We start from the raw sequence: 15,176 nt of genomic DNA on the forward strand, positions 1-15,176 counted from the left end.
AAAAAAAAAAAAAAAACCAGTGGGGTCAGTCCCTGATGCTACCCCTTTGGGACACGACTAAATGCCTTACTAAGTAATACAAGTATTTAAAAGCTTAATTTCTGATAAAATATAACTGCTAGATATGAAATGATTTTACATAGAAACTGTATTTTTGCTTTAACTGCCCAGGAATAAGTTAATGTCAGATTCAAGACTCACTGACAAAATCAACTGGCTAGCATACGTTCAGTACCCAAAATTTCAGGCAGCTGACTATAATCAAAAGAAAGAACAGGACTTAAGAAATATAGGTAATTATTCCTCCAATTTAGAACCTTCCTTCGGTTTAGAAAAGATGGACATTAGAAGTATTAGTCCCTTCATTCCTATAAAAATGGAAAAGCAACTTACAATGTGTATTTGTGGGTCTCCACTGTGCTGCCCAGGTGGGACAGACTCAAGTCTTCTTCTCACTTCAGCCTCGAAAGTAGCTGCAACTACGGGCTAGCACCGCCACCCAGCTAAGATGTTTATTTCTAATCTAACTATGTTCACATAGAACGCAAGTTCCCCAAGGCCAATTTTATATCTAATATGTAACATTTTCATGAAAAAGCAAAAACTGCTTCGTTGATCTACTACTCTAATTTATATCTCGTAAAGTAAGAGACTTAACTCATTTCAAGGACAGTCAAGTCATTTACTTGGCTCTGCTGTTCATAAAACTGAGTTTTGAATCAAGAAGGAAGAAAATACTTTATGTTGGGGCAGCACCTATGGCTCAAAGGAGTAAGGCGCTGGCTCCATATGCCAGAGGTGGCAGGTTCAAACCCAGCCCCGGCCAAACCCACCCCCCCGCAAATAAATAAATACATGAAATATTAAAAAAAAACACCTTATGTTACTGAAAAGATGCTTTCATCAAGTTGTTCTCTTCTGAATCACATGCATGTGTACGTGTGTGTGCATCTATCAGGCCTTTTTAAAAAGGAACATTTATCTTGGCAACTGTAGCTTAGTGGTCAGGGTGCCAGCCACATACACAGAGGCAGGCAGGTTTGAACCTGATAAACAACAATGACAATTGCAACAAAAAAATAGCTGGGCATTGTGGCAGGCACCTGTAATCCCAGCTACTTGGGAGGCTGAGGCAAGAGAATTGCTTAAGCCCAAGACTTTTAGGTTGCTGTGAGCTGTGATGCTAAGTTTGGGATGCCTTCTAACCAGCATGTGATGGCACTCTACCGAGGATGACAGTGTGACTCTGTCTCAAAAAAAAAAATAAAAAGAGGTAGGGATAATTTTTAAATGAGTTTAATTAAAAAAATTGTTTATACCTATAAGAACAGCATGATAAGCACTTAACGTGCCCTGATTTAAAGCACCTTATGTGCCTTATCTATTCACAGAAAACCCTATCAGGTAGGTACAATCGTTATTCTATTTTTTTTCCCCAAAATAAATGACATAGACAGAAGAAGCAGGTCACGAAAGGTCAGACAGTCATAAATGATGGAGCTAGGATCTGAACCTGAACAGACGGGTCTGAGGTCTGCAATCAGTCACTACAATGTAATGACACCATACCTCCCAACACTGGGGACATCATATTTAAGCTTACTGTACCATCTGGAGACCTTTTCCACCACCACGCCTGTTCCCTCCCATCTTGTGAGCAAACATCATTTGTTGAATACATGAAAAGGAAAGGCTTTACATTCACCTCTCTGGTAATTCAGGCGTGGCAGAGAGTGAGGCAGCAGCCCCCATAATTAAACATAGAAAAGAAATCCTTCAAAGATAGCAGAGAAATAAGACTTTATAAAACATACTAAAGATAATACTGTCAAAACTAATTAACATGAAGCACAATGAAATCAGAAATAAGTTTTCTAAATTCAGATGTAAGAACTAAATGTGTTTTAAAAGATTTTCTTCTTTGTTACTTCTCTGTAGTAAAATAAAGTTCATAACAGGAACAAAACTGAAGACAACTGACCTATGTCTCAGAGACATGTGATACTCCTCTGTAAAGTTATCACCTGAAGTACAGATAACGTAGCAAGAATCTTCTATCTAGTTCCTGGGGAAGGGAGATTAGGAGAAAATGTGAACTGCAAGGCCCCTCCAGTGTGAACAGCCTGTGATTCAGCCAGAGGGTACTATACATATCAAAATTCCTAAAAGGCTCACCCCAAAGGACTGTACGAGGCACAGTAAAAGCTTCCAGGAGCCTCTTCTTTGTACAGAAGTATATTCTCTCTTTCGCACCGTGCAAGGAATGCAACAGTGAGAAGATATAAAAGGAAAAAAACATGACAGGCATCCCTAATGCCTAAAAACTACCAGAAAATAATCTATGGAGTTATTTACTAAACAAAGATGGTTTTCTACTTCACAAAGCCAACACCTGTACTCGAGCACCTGTCTGAAGCTGTGGCTATTAAATACTCAGAAGGCTGAGACAAGAGGATTGTGGGAGTCCAGAAGTTCGAAATTAACCTGGGTGGCAAAATAAGATGCCATCTCTTTAAAAAAAAAAAGAAAAGGAAAGGAAACAAGTTCCACTAAGAGTTCTTAGTGAAAGTTTTACCATTTGGATTTGTACATGGAGACGCACAAGTCCACTCGTGAAAATCAGGCCTGAACATCAGTTAAGCATTACTTACATTTAAAGCAGCTTCTCCACACTTCTCAATGGCTGCAAGACCCTGATTATGAATGTGTGTCTCCAGCAGTTTTTTCAATTCTCCTAGGCCATCCTGGATTCTAGATACAAGATTATACATACGCCCCAAGTCTGAAAGAAGAAGGAGCCACCTTTATGCGTGAAAGAAACTTTGCATATCCAGTCCATTATGTATTTATATTGAGATGAAAGATATTCTGAAATTAAATGACCATATTTTTAGACTTTAATAATTAAAAGCACTTAATTAACACCAAATATTTTCTATTTGGTATATGAACATTTTGCTTAAAAAAAGAAGTTATGCTACTGTAAAAGTTTATTTTTCTCATTATTATGAGTCTCACTTTATTGCCCTCGGTAGAGTGCTATGGTGTCACAGCTCACAGCAACCTCCAGCTCTTGGGCTTAAGCGGTTCTCTTGCCTCAGCCTCCTGAGCAACTGGAACCACAGGCACACGCCACAACACCCAGCTATTTTTTGTTGCAGCTGTCATTGTTCTTTAGCTGGCTCCGGGTCAGGTTGGAACCCTCCAGCTTCGGTGTACATGGCCAGCACCCTCCCCACTAAGCCACAGGCCCACCCTGTTTGTTAAAAATTTTAAAAAGACACTATTTAAAAGAGATTACAGGTATCTACCTTCACTATACAAATGAGTCACAAAATAATCCCCCAATTGTTCATTTAACATATGTACGGCACACAGTTAATTTATGAGGGTCAAAGAAGAAAATTCCTAAACTCAACACCAACCTTTCATTAAGCCCCTAATATGCCCCAGTAAAACATGAAAGCTGTTAAAGGAAATATAAACTACTATTTTCCCCTCAGAAAATTTCCAAAGGAAGACTAGCCAAAACATTAGGGGTAGTATCATTTAATGCTGACGTGTTTGGAGCAAGTCGTATTCCAAAGTAAACTGGAAAGATACTCTTCTCTCCAAGTCTCAAGGAAATTATCTGCAGATAATCTGAAATCCATACATAATAATACACATACACACACAGGCACGTGGGCATCTTTTAAAAAATGACTGACATGGATAAGAAATGCTGCCGTCTCAGAGTCCTGAATTTCAACCAATTTCAAAAGTATGCATAACAAATATCTACATTTTATGAGTCTTAGTGGCTCACCTTCATTTTTGTCAGCATCTAATAAATTCTGAAATTCTGTGTGAAAGATTTCCAGGTGTTTTTCAATGAGGACCTGCTCACACTTCCTTGCTAATTCATCCTGTGTGCTTTCATGAAGATAAACCTGAACTCTTCGTTGTTCCTCAAGCAGACGAGCCTCTGCCTAGAAAAAAATTCATCCAAGTATATGATTTTGATTTATTAGTAAAGAATAATTATGTGAATAATTGCAAATTACACTCACAAACCTGCTCTAATAAAGTACAATTAAGGAAAAAAAGGAAGAGGTGTTTTGATTTTAGGGTAAATGACAACCGTATTTAAATAGTCACTAACACATTCCATTTTCCCATTTTCTCTGATATATATATATATATATTTATATATCTCCATTGCAAACCCCTCTTTAGCGCCCTAACAATGGTTTTCAGTAACAGTTCAAATACCTTTGCAACAATATTTTCTTTCGGATAAGTTGTATTTCACCTTTTTAAGATAATATTCCCATCCGACATTCTGAGAAAATACGAGATCCTTGCCTGCACACAGACAGCAAGTTAAGAAGCTCTACTTGTGACTGACACAAATACAGCATCTGACCCCTTGGGAATAATCATTAGCAATAAGACTTTAAAAAACTTAAACACAAACATTACAGCCTTCTCTTGCTAATCATTGAATATGTATCTCGGAGATCTATGGGGTTATTTATGCATCTCAATTTCTTGCATTTCCTTCTATGGAAGACGGGAAAACAAAGATCTAACAAAGCAGAGCAGCAAGGAAGCCAGTATTTATACCCCACCAGCAGAATTACGTGTGGTACAAAGTGAGGAAGGAATTTCACCAGTAATCTCAAATTAGTAGAGTAATATGAATAAAGACAGACAAAACTGTATTTTTTCTAAATACTGCAAAAATGCCCACATTTTCCAAAATGATTTTCAAATTTGGTATAATTTTAAAGAAATTTGGAAAAATGCAAACGGAAATGAATAAACACAAACCAAGAAACATAAAATGAAAAAAAATGACCAAGCAGAATTTGTGCAATCAAGAATTAACAAGAAAACTATTTAAACCACAGCACAGAAATTAAAAACTTACTACATGTTTTAAAAGTTAAATGTGAAAAATAAACTTGGAAATATCTGTATATATCAAAAGGTCAATATTCTTCATACATAATGATCTCCAATAATCAGTACATACATCCAAGTTTGAAAACATGAGAAAAGGGCGGCACCCATAGCTCAGTGGGTAGGGTGCTGGCTGAGGGTTCGAATCCAGCCAGGGACAGCTAAAAACAACAATAACAACTGCAGCAACAACAACAGAAATAGCCAGGCACTGTGGCAGGCACCTATAGTCCCAGCTACTTGGGAGGCTGAGGCAAGAGAATCACTTAAGCCCAAGAGTTTGAGGTTGCTATGAGCTGTGACATTAAAGCACTCTACAGAGAGCAACATAGTGAGACTCTGTCTCAAAAAAAAAGAGAAAAGGAAAAGGAACAACTCACAAAAAAATAGAAAATATTTGAAGTTATCAAATTTCCAACAGTTAAATTCTATAGCATATTCACTTAATGAAATATCATTATCTACTAAAATAAACATGAAATATACAACCAGCACAACAAATCATTAGTAAACAAGTTACCAAAAAGACCTATAGCATTATTCTAATTTGGTTTATATACATAATCAATAACAGTGCCCCAGGCTTGTAGGTTTATGTCATTTGTATTTTCTAAAACATCACACTTAATATATAGTTGTTTCCTGATTATAAGGCTATTTCAAAACAGCAAGAGACTTTAATGTAGTTTAACTCACAAGTTGAGTTAAGACGCTGCTACTTCATATCTAGTGTTTTGTTAAGCCTGACACCTTAAGGAATAAGCTGGTAAAGTGCAGAATGTGCAAACCAAACAGCACCATTTATTGTTTTGTTTAACCTGTTTCTTGAAAAAAGATAACTGTCTTAGGCAGCAAAACAAACTTTTACTCCTTCCCAAATGAAGATCAGGCTTTGATGCCACTGCTAATTCATCCTCGGAGGACCTGGCTCCCCTCATCTTAGCATTCTACATATCCTTCCACAAGGCTGAGTGGGCAGGAAGAGTCAATGGGCACCTGGGTCATTACAGAAACACCCACAGCCAGAAGGGCCTCAATACCAGCTCACTTTATATACTGGTAAGGAACAAGGGACCCAATATTGAGCGCCATTTGGTTTTAGAAAAGAGCCATTTACATTCTTCACTGATTCCAAGTCAACCTCTTGATCATCAACTTATTTGGCAGATAATTATTTTGGAACACTAAGATCAAATTCAGATGACTAAATGAAATCAAGCAATTGAAGATTACCCTCATTAATTCTGTTATTATAAAAACAATAAAAGGAGCACAGCACCCATAGCTCAGTGGTTAATGTGCCAGCCACATACACTGAGGCAGGTGGGTTCAAACCTGGCCAGATAAACAATAATGACAACTGCCACAAAAAAACAGCTGGGCGTTGTGGCGGGCACCTGTAGTCCCAGCTATGTGGAGGGCTGAGGCAAGAGAACTGCTTAAGCCCAAGAGTTAGAGGTTGCTGTGAGCTGTGATGCCATAGCACTCTACTGAGGGTGACATAGTGGGACTCTGTCTCAAAAAAAAAAAAAAAAAGGCAAATTAATGAAATTATGTTTTATTTTTAAAATTTTTAAAAATGACATTAGAAACGTAAACAGTTACCCAAAGTTTTTGTAATTCAGATTAGTTGTAACCACATCAGACAGTAAGATACTAAAAACACTAACATGGCCTAGAGTTGTTCAGCCTTCATAGCTGTCCTGAGAAAGATAAGCCAAAAATCCTCAAATGGTTCCACTAGAACACTCCTGACAACAGAGAAAAGTAAAGACAGATCCTCAGGAAATTTGCATAGCTATCCTCAATCGGCTGAGAAAAGCAAAATATTCCTTGAAGGTTCATACTTTATCTTAACATTGTTCATGAGTTTTGCATTCTGTTTCATAACAGAATATGTTTTATTATAAACGTAATTTCCCCCTAAGTTATTGAATAGCTTCGCCACCTCTGATCCTCTGGTTTTACATCCTCTCATGCATACCACGTACACTGGAGGTTCTCTGTGGTGGATATGTGTAGGACCAAACACATCAGGACTTGCTCTCACACTATTCTAAGCACCTTTTTATAAATAAAAAAATACAATTTAATCTCATTTTAATTTTTTAATGAAAGCTCATTTAATCCCATTACCTATTATTATTATTATTATTCCCATTTTAAAGATGAGAGAATTGAGGAACAGAAAGGTTTAAGTCATCCACCTAGTTGATGGTAGAGTGGAATTTAAAACTAGACTAATAGCCCACTTCGAGACACAGGCAATAGAATAAACTCAGAATATTCACATGGTTAAATTTCAATTTTATGCCTATAGACTCTACATTAGGGACTCTCAGAATGTGATGGAAGTCATGTTTGGCATGATCCAACCAGATTCAGGTCAAATCTTTAAGTCCTCTGGAAAAGAACCCCCAGGATGTAGGAAACATCTTGCTTCCATGATGGAACGAAAACATCCAGGCCACTGGAAACCTGTGCCCCTTAAGATGCCTTTAGGGTCAGGCCTGATCTTAACAACAGAATTCCTGGTCTTAGAAAGCTGGTTTCCTTGCACCAGCAGTGCTACTACTTTCATCAGTGTGGGTATAAAATGACCATAATTTACTAAGAACTCCACAACAAGAACAGGCTCCCATCACTCGTGGATGTGAACCCTGGGAAGAGGATCCGCTTTAATGACATACGGTTTTAAAACAGGGGTTCTCAACCTGTGGGTCGCGACCCACAGGAACTGTATTAAAGGGTTGCGGCATTAGGAAGGTTGAGAAGCACTGTTTTAAAAGACTCACCATCCATAATAGCGAGGTTCATATGAAATTTGTTTATGTAAACTACACTGTGAAATTAAAAAATGAAATAACAGGCATTACACTGTTGGTCCAACAGGTATTCAGAATACCACAAACCGGATAGGACTTCCTCCATGAGGTTACAGCAGAGCTGTTGCTCTTAGGAACTTTCTAAGCTGGCTACATTCTATCTCAGCACATGGAAAAGGTGATTCTGCAGTTCATTTGCCCTTCAAATGAATAAGAAATAAAGGACAAATTAGAGATCAGACTCATTAAGACCCAGGATCCCTGGAAACCTCATACATCTAGTTCAAGGATCTTATCTGCTGACTTTTTTGTAAATAAAGTTTTACTGGAACTCAAGTATACTCATTTGTTTGTGTAAGTTCCTGGAGAACTAGAAGCTCTTGCACCCACTAAAGACACTATAGAAATGCTCAAAAATGACTTGTGAAGAAAGCTGCACATGCTAAAAAGAGTAAGTTGAGTAGCAGTGATCGTTTAACTGAAGTCTACTTTAAGTACTATATGTAAGCTTACCTTTTTCATATATTCAGTAACTGGGTTCTGTTGCAAGAATTCAGTACTCTCTCTGGTATAAAATCTCTCCGTGTCAGCCAAAAATTGAGATTCAAAGGATTCTTTATACACCGTTAACGTAGGGCCCTTTGCAAATGCATCATCTTCATTCAGCCCCAATTCCACTAGAAATAAATATGAACTACATTTCAATTACCCTATTTTTTGACATATTTAAGAGAATATATAATTAGATGTAGCATTTAGTTTAACCTATGCTTGAAAGGTAAATGTGGAATGGCAGGACAGAAGGTAACTCTGCTATTCACTAGTACCTAAGTATACTTTTTCAATAAAAGAGAAAAGAGGGAAAAAACTCTTAAGATGTATAAAAAGCAAATAATTCTGACCCATGGCCAGGTACATATGCCTCAGAATTATTGTGAGGTTCACTTAGAGAACTTCTATTTATTTTTTAGGTTTTTATTTTTGAGACAGAGTCTTATTTTCTAACCTTGGGTAGAGTGCCATGGCATCACAGCTCACAGCAACTTCAAACTCTTGTGCTCAAGTGATTCTCTTGTCTCAGCCTCTTGAGTAGCTGAGACTGTAGGTGCCCACCACAACAACTGGCTATTTTTAGAGACAATGTCTCACTCTGGATCAGGCTGGTCTCAAACTCCTGAGCTCAAGCAATCATCTGCCTCAGTCTCCCAGAGTGCTAGGATTACAGGTGTGAATGACCCTGCCCAGCCCCACAACTTTTATATTTCTTTTCTTTCTTTTTTTTTTTTGCAGTTTTTGGCCGGGGCTGGGTTTGAACCCGCCACCTCCAGCATATGGGGCCAGCGCCCTACCCTTCTGAGACACAGGCACTGCCCCAACTTTTATATTTCTAAAAGCAATGAGTAATTTTAAATTTTCAAAGCAATATAGTGCTGTTCAAGCTTTTAGGACACTGTATTACTTTGTCAATTTCTCAATCTTAATTTTTTAAGCAGATAAAGATTTTTGGTTATCATTCAGCTCAATTAATGACACTACCATATTACATTACATATATAGTAATTCATCATAAGATCGGAAAAAAATAATTCAAATGTCTATTTCATCCTAATTTCCTTAAGGCACAGGATCAAACTACATTTATGATGGTTAAATAAAATCACATTGACGTTAAAGAATTAGAAGTATCTTTGTAAATGTTAACAATATCCTTGATACAATTAAAATATTTAAAAATGAATCTCTTAGAGAATTGTTATAACTGCCATTTGATATGAAAACTCTGAATAAAGGGAAATTATTTACCGTATGACTGTACAACTCCACTAATAAGCCTTGTATTGATGGTTTCACCATTTCTTTCCTTTTCAATTAGTTTTAAAACAGCATTTGTTACCTTCAGAAAGAACATAGGAAAAACATAAGATATATAAATTGCAGAATACAATAGATACTGTGTTTCCCCGAAAATAAGACCTACCCAAAAAATAAGCCCTAGCAGGATTTCTATGCATTTGTTAAATATAAGCACTATCCCAATAATAAGACCTAGTGATGGGCATGGCTATGCAGCCTATCTGCATAGCCACGCCATGCATTTTGGTGCGGAGAGTAAGACATTAAGACATCCCCTGAAAATAAGCCCTAGTGTGTCTTCTTGAGAAAAAATAAATATAAGACAGTGTTTTATTTTCAGGGAAACATGGTATTACTATTTTATCTGTTAAACATTCAAAAACATTAAATAATGCAAGCTGAGAGGTACCTTGACATATTCCAAAGGAGGAAAAAAAAGACTAAGAAATGAAACTGATAAGGGACTTTAAAAGTAACACATACACACACACACACACTCACTCTCTCACACATACAAGTAGGTACCTGTTTATTCAAGGGCCTGAACAGACAATCTCTCCAAGTCACCAACGCCAACTGGATAAAAGAGAAAAAAGTACAAAATGTCTGTAGTTTTACAAAGTATTAAAGTCATAAGAAATAACCTAAATCCCAAATTAATTGATCAAAATTTCTGGATTATAACTTAGTCAAAATCTATTATGATGAAATCAAAGAGCCAGTCTACTGAGTTTACAATTTCAAGAGGCATCAAAGTACAGACATGTATTAGCTCACATTTCAATAGTTAAGATAGAAACTTTGGATTTCAGGAGAACCATCTTAAAGAGCATTAAATCTATAAATTTGTTCCTTTGATCAAACAAATTTAATTTTTGACCTAACACATTTACTAAAGATAATTCCATTATCATCCCAGTGTCCTAATACTCAGTAAAAATTATACACTATGAAAATCTACCAAGTTCTGTATTTTGACTACATATACTTTAAATGGATGCAGTATAATGTACATAAATTATTCAGATTTCCTATTTTACTTGTGTGTGTATAAAAGAGAAATGCATTTTTAAAATGAATGTACAGAAATCATATGGCTTAGTTTTCCATTTTTCCAGACCCCCACAGGAACTGCATCAGAAAATTAATTACTATAAAATGCCCTCAGAAAGAGAAATGTTAGAATTCATACATTGTTTTTGTTTGGAAGAAGTGTCACCAGTTAAAATAGAATTCAAATTTATAACAATTTAACACACAAATACAAAATGTGGAGAAATTCATTTAAATATAAATGCCACCAATCTTCTTTTTCCCAAATTTAACTATAAACTCAAGTGAGTTTATGTAATTTCTGGAAAGATTATTATAAATTTAATCTATAGAAAGAACTTTCAAAGTGTTATTCTTACTTAATAAAAGAAGTACTACATAAAATGAAAGCAATATATGAGAAGAATATTTTTAGTCAAACATAAACATTATATACTCTAATTCAGTGGTTCTCAACCTTCCTAATGCTGTGAACCTTTAATACAGTCCAAAGGGGTCACGACCCACAGGTTGAGAACCACTGCTCTAATTTAAATGTAAAGCTTTCATTATTAGGAACTATAATGTCGGACAGCCTCATTTTCCAGGAGAAATGTAACTCTAAAGAAACTGCATTGAAAATAACTTTTCCATGTAAAAATTCTGTTGCTGTTCTCCAATTCTTCACACCTCTTTAATGCAGGAGGGAAGCAGCAGCGAAAATATCAAGCGGTGGCTTAAACTTCTAACGAAGGGACCCTGGTATACTACACTTTCAGAAAGAACTTTGTTTGAAACTTAAGACACCTTTAGACAGACTTAATTTAAATCCAGATGGATTTGTTATTTCAAAGGAGCAAAGAAAGAAAAGCCAGGTAAGACAAAAGCAGGAACACAAAGGTAAACCAAAGAAATTTTTAGAAGAGTTTGGAGTTAAAAAAAAAAAATCTTAGGCATTATTTTAATATATTAATTAATTCATGTCCTCTGGTTGACTTGAAAAGAAACCAACAACTTTCGAAAATTAAAAAAGGAAAAATCATTTGCAAAAATAGTAAACTTCATAATTTGTCATGAAATAGTTTCATGACAAGCACCCCATTTACTGGAAATTCTGCAGAATACAGTATGAGACAGTGGTTTCTCAACCTTCCTAATGCCACGAACCTTTGATACAGTTCCTGTGGGTCATGACCCACAGGTTGAAAACCGCTGTTCTCTAAGAACCATTCCCCCAGGGCGGCGCCTGTGTCTCAAAGGAGTAGAGCGCCGGCTCCATATGCCAGAGGTGGCGGGTTCAAACCCAGCCCTGGCCAAAAAACTGCAAAAAAAAAAAAAACCTCCCTGAAACAGCACACACAGGGAACGTGTGCTACTCCAGTGTGTCCATGCACGGGTGCTGGGTGCCCTAAAATTTGTAACTGTATGTTCCATTTCCAAACGGAACTGTAACACTTAAGGACATACAAAAGATGGGTTTTAAAAGCAGATTTTAAAAAAGGAGTTGAATCTTGATCAACATACTTATAAAGTAGCCTTAGTCTTCTTTAAGTTTTCTTTAACTGTTGTTGAAATAGTACAGAAAAAGTTAGAAAACTACGATGATTTTTAGGAGTGTGCGATGTTATTGTGGGGTACACATGGTACTTCAGATCAAGGAAGTTTCTAAGAAGAGATCAATCAAAATCATGCTGATTCCTACACTGACTTTACATCTCAAGAAAGCATTTGTACGTGAAAAACAAAAAGAGAATAGTAACCATTCTAAAACACACATATATTTCAAAAAAACATGCTGTACATGATACATATACAATTTTTGTCAACTAAAAACAAATTAATGTTAAAATAAAGGGGACATACAAAAAACTCAAATAAAAAAACTAAACTTAGAAAGTTTTGTCAGAACTATAACTACTTAACCAAGTATCTTATGAAGCAACAACTATCTTGGTATAGGAACTGCTATATAAATGATAAAAACTAGTCTTGCATCTGTGATACATTATGTTTTCCTTTTAATTAAATTTGTTAAAAGCAGAGCAAAAACATTGCTATTACAGCAACATTCTTGGATCTGGAAATAACCTCATTACACAGAATTTGACATTTTAGCAACACTGACTCAAAAAAAGGGTACCATGTTTATCTGACAGCCTGTGCACAGACAGACCTCCCTGTTCTCAAAGAGTCCTCCCTCAATTGCTCAGTCTGGACAGAACCCTGGGTCTCAAACTTGAGCCTGCATCAGAGTCTCCTAGAGAACTTGTTAAAACAGACTGTTGGGCCCCACCTCCAGAGTTTCTAATTATATAAATTTAGGATGAGGCCTGACAATTTGCATTTCTAACAAGTTCCCAGGTGACAGTGACCTTGCAGGTTAGAGAACACCACTTTGGAAACCAATAGGCCTAAAAAAACTTAGATGACTGAGGAAACATAATAATGAGTGTGATTTCCTGAAGCACGGTTTCCCACACCACCACAAAAGTGCATGAGGGCACATCCGGTTTAGGGCTTGAGCCTCAGGTAAGGGACCTGATTTGCCTGGGACTGCCAGGACTCAGGACTTCCAGTGCTAAAACTCAGGCAGTTCCAGGCAAAACATGGGATGGCTGGGTTGTATAATTAAGAAAAAACTTCTTTTTCTTTTTTTTTTTTTTGAGACAGAATCTCACTAAGTTGCCCTCTGTAGAGTGCCATGGCATCACAGCTCACAGCAACCTCAAACTCCCAGGCTTAAGTGATTCTCCTGCCTCCCAAGTAGCTGGAACTACACTATATGCACCCACCACGATGCCCAGTTATTTTTTTGTTGAAGTTGTTATTGTTGTTTGGCAGGCCTAGGCCAGGTCTGAACCTATCTGCCCTGGTGCATATGGTCGGTGCCCTAACCACTAAGCAACGGATGCCGAGCCTAAAGAAGAAACTTTTAAAAAGTAAATGCAGAAGTGTGCAAGTTCTATCTTACAACCCCAACTTACCCTTCTACTTTCTTGCCACAAAATACTTAAGGGTCACGGGGAAAGGGGAGAGGGAGGGGAGGGGGCAGGATGGGTGAAGAGAATGATATTGTGGGGATTACGTCTATGATTTATCCTATTAGGGTACATGTGAATTTGTCTAAAGGTTGAATACAAATGTCTTAACACAACAATTATGAGAAAGACATGATGGCTATGTCTTGGATGAGTTTTTCAAACTGCATATGGAAGAAACACACTGTATCCTATGATAGAATTAATGTACACAATTATGATCTAATAAAAAAAATACTTAAGGGTTACTTAATGATAAAACAAAGAAAATTAGCCTATTCCAAAAGCTAGAATTTGCCTAGATTCCCTTAATGAAAGACAGTATGTAATATCGTTAAAAAATACACACTTAAAAGGTTTTTTTAAAAAAATCTTACGGAATAAATTTCATATATTCCTTTTCGTCCTTCGTCACATTCACGGCGAACCCAATGTCTATTGAGGTAGGCACAAATTCCATTCAGCACTTTGCTCGAAAATCGATAATCTTCCCACTGTTGAGTGTAGAACTTTAGTACACTCTCATCCATCAAATCTTCTCCATCCTAAAAACAAGTCAACTAAAGCTTTAAGATGACTAATTTGTCACATGATAAATTAAAGATAAATCTATTGATTCAATATGTATGATGCATATGGTGTTAGGATAGTTTTTTACTCTGTATACAATAACATGATTAATTAATATAAATTCTCGTAAGAACACAGTAAAAAATTTTTACCTCCAATTAAGCTGGAACTTTCTCATAGGATTAAATATGCATATACACACTCAAAAAAGTACCCCGAATTTTTAGAATATGAGATAATTCCTTTTTATTAAGAAAGTCACCTCAAAATCAGCTCTATTTTGGGTTTTTAAAAAATGAACCTGTTCTGGCTCGGAGCCCACAGCACAGTGGTTATGGCACCAGCCACATACACGGAGGCTAGTGGGTTCGAACCTGGCTCGGGCCAGCTAAACAACGACACCTGCAATCAAAAAATAGCCAGGCGTTGTGGTAGGCGCCTGTAGTCCCAGCTACCTGGGAGGCTGAGGCCAGACAATCGCTTAAGCCCAAGAGTTAAAGGTTGCTTGTGAGCTGCACTCTACTGAGTGCGACATAGTAAAACTCTGTCTCCAAAAAAAAAAATGAACCTGTTCTAGTAATAACTTATAGGGCCACCACTGTTCAATTTTTAAATGCATTTTCTTACTTTTTAAAATTTACTTTAAAATTATAAAAAATTCAGCTTTTTGAGGTAATCTGTTGCATTTATATAAACATAAATACAATGGATAACAATATTTCTGCTGTAACAAGACTGTATGAAGAAAATATTCGTTTACCAAAATTATTTTTACAGAATTTCCACAACTTAAACCACAAATTTTTATTTGAACTTGAAATTTTTTCTTAGGTATTCACACTATCCACAAAGCCAGTCTTACCCTTAAAAACCTGGCAGCTGAGAAGCCCTGAAGAGGAGAGGAGAGGGG

General features: G+C 36.6%; 1 protein-coding gene across 1 annotated transcript in view; it reads right to left on the reverse strand.

The window, feature by feature from the left end:
- Positions 1 to 15,176, reverse strand: part of CUL1 (cullin 1) — a 112,552-nt gene that overhangs the window by 33,208 nt on the left and 64,168 nt on the right. Inside the window, exons 4-9 of the mRNA XM_003792072.3 lie at positions 14,074 to 14,241; positions 10,152 to 10,202; positions 9,576 to 9,666; positions 8,286 to 8,449; positions 3,809 to 3,971; positions 2,652 to 2,782 (exon numbers count right to left, since the gene is read on the reverse strand). Coding sequence (XP_003792120.1) covers positions 2,652 to 2,782; positions 3,809 to 3,971; positions 8,286 to 8,449; positions 9,576 to 9,666; positions 10,152 to 10,202; positions 14,074 to 14,241 — 768 coding nt within the window. The remainder of the gene's footprint in view (positions 1 to 2,651; positions 2,783 to 3,808; positions 3,972 to 8,285; positions 8,450 to 9,575; positions 9,667 to 10,151; positions 10,203 to 14,073; positions 14,242 to 15,176) is intronic.

This window comes from Otolemur garnettii, unplaced genomic scaffold, assembly GCF_000181295.1.
Source record: "Otolemur garnettii isolate 467f Iridium unplaced genomic scaffold, OtoGar3 scaffold00053, whole genome shotgun sequence".
NCBI lineage: Eukaryota > Metazoa > Chordata > Mammalia > Primates > Galagidae > Otolemur > Otolemur garnettii.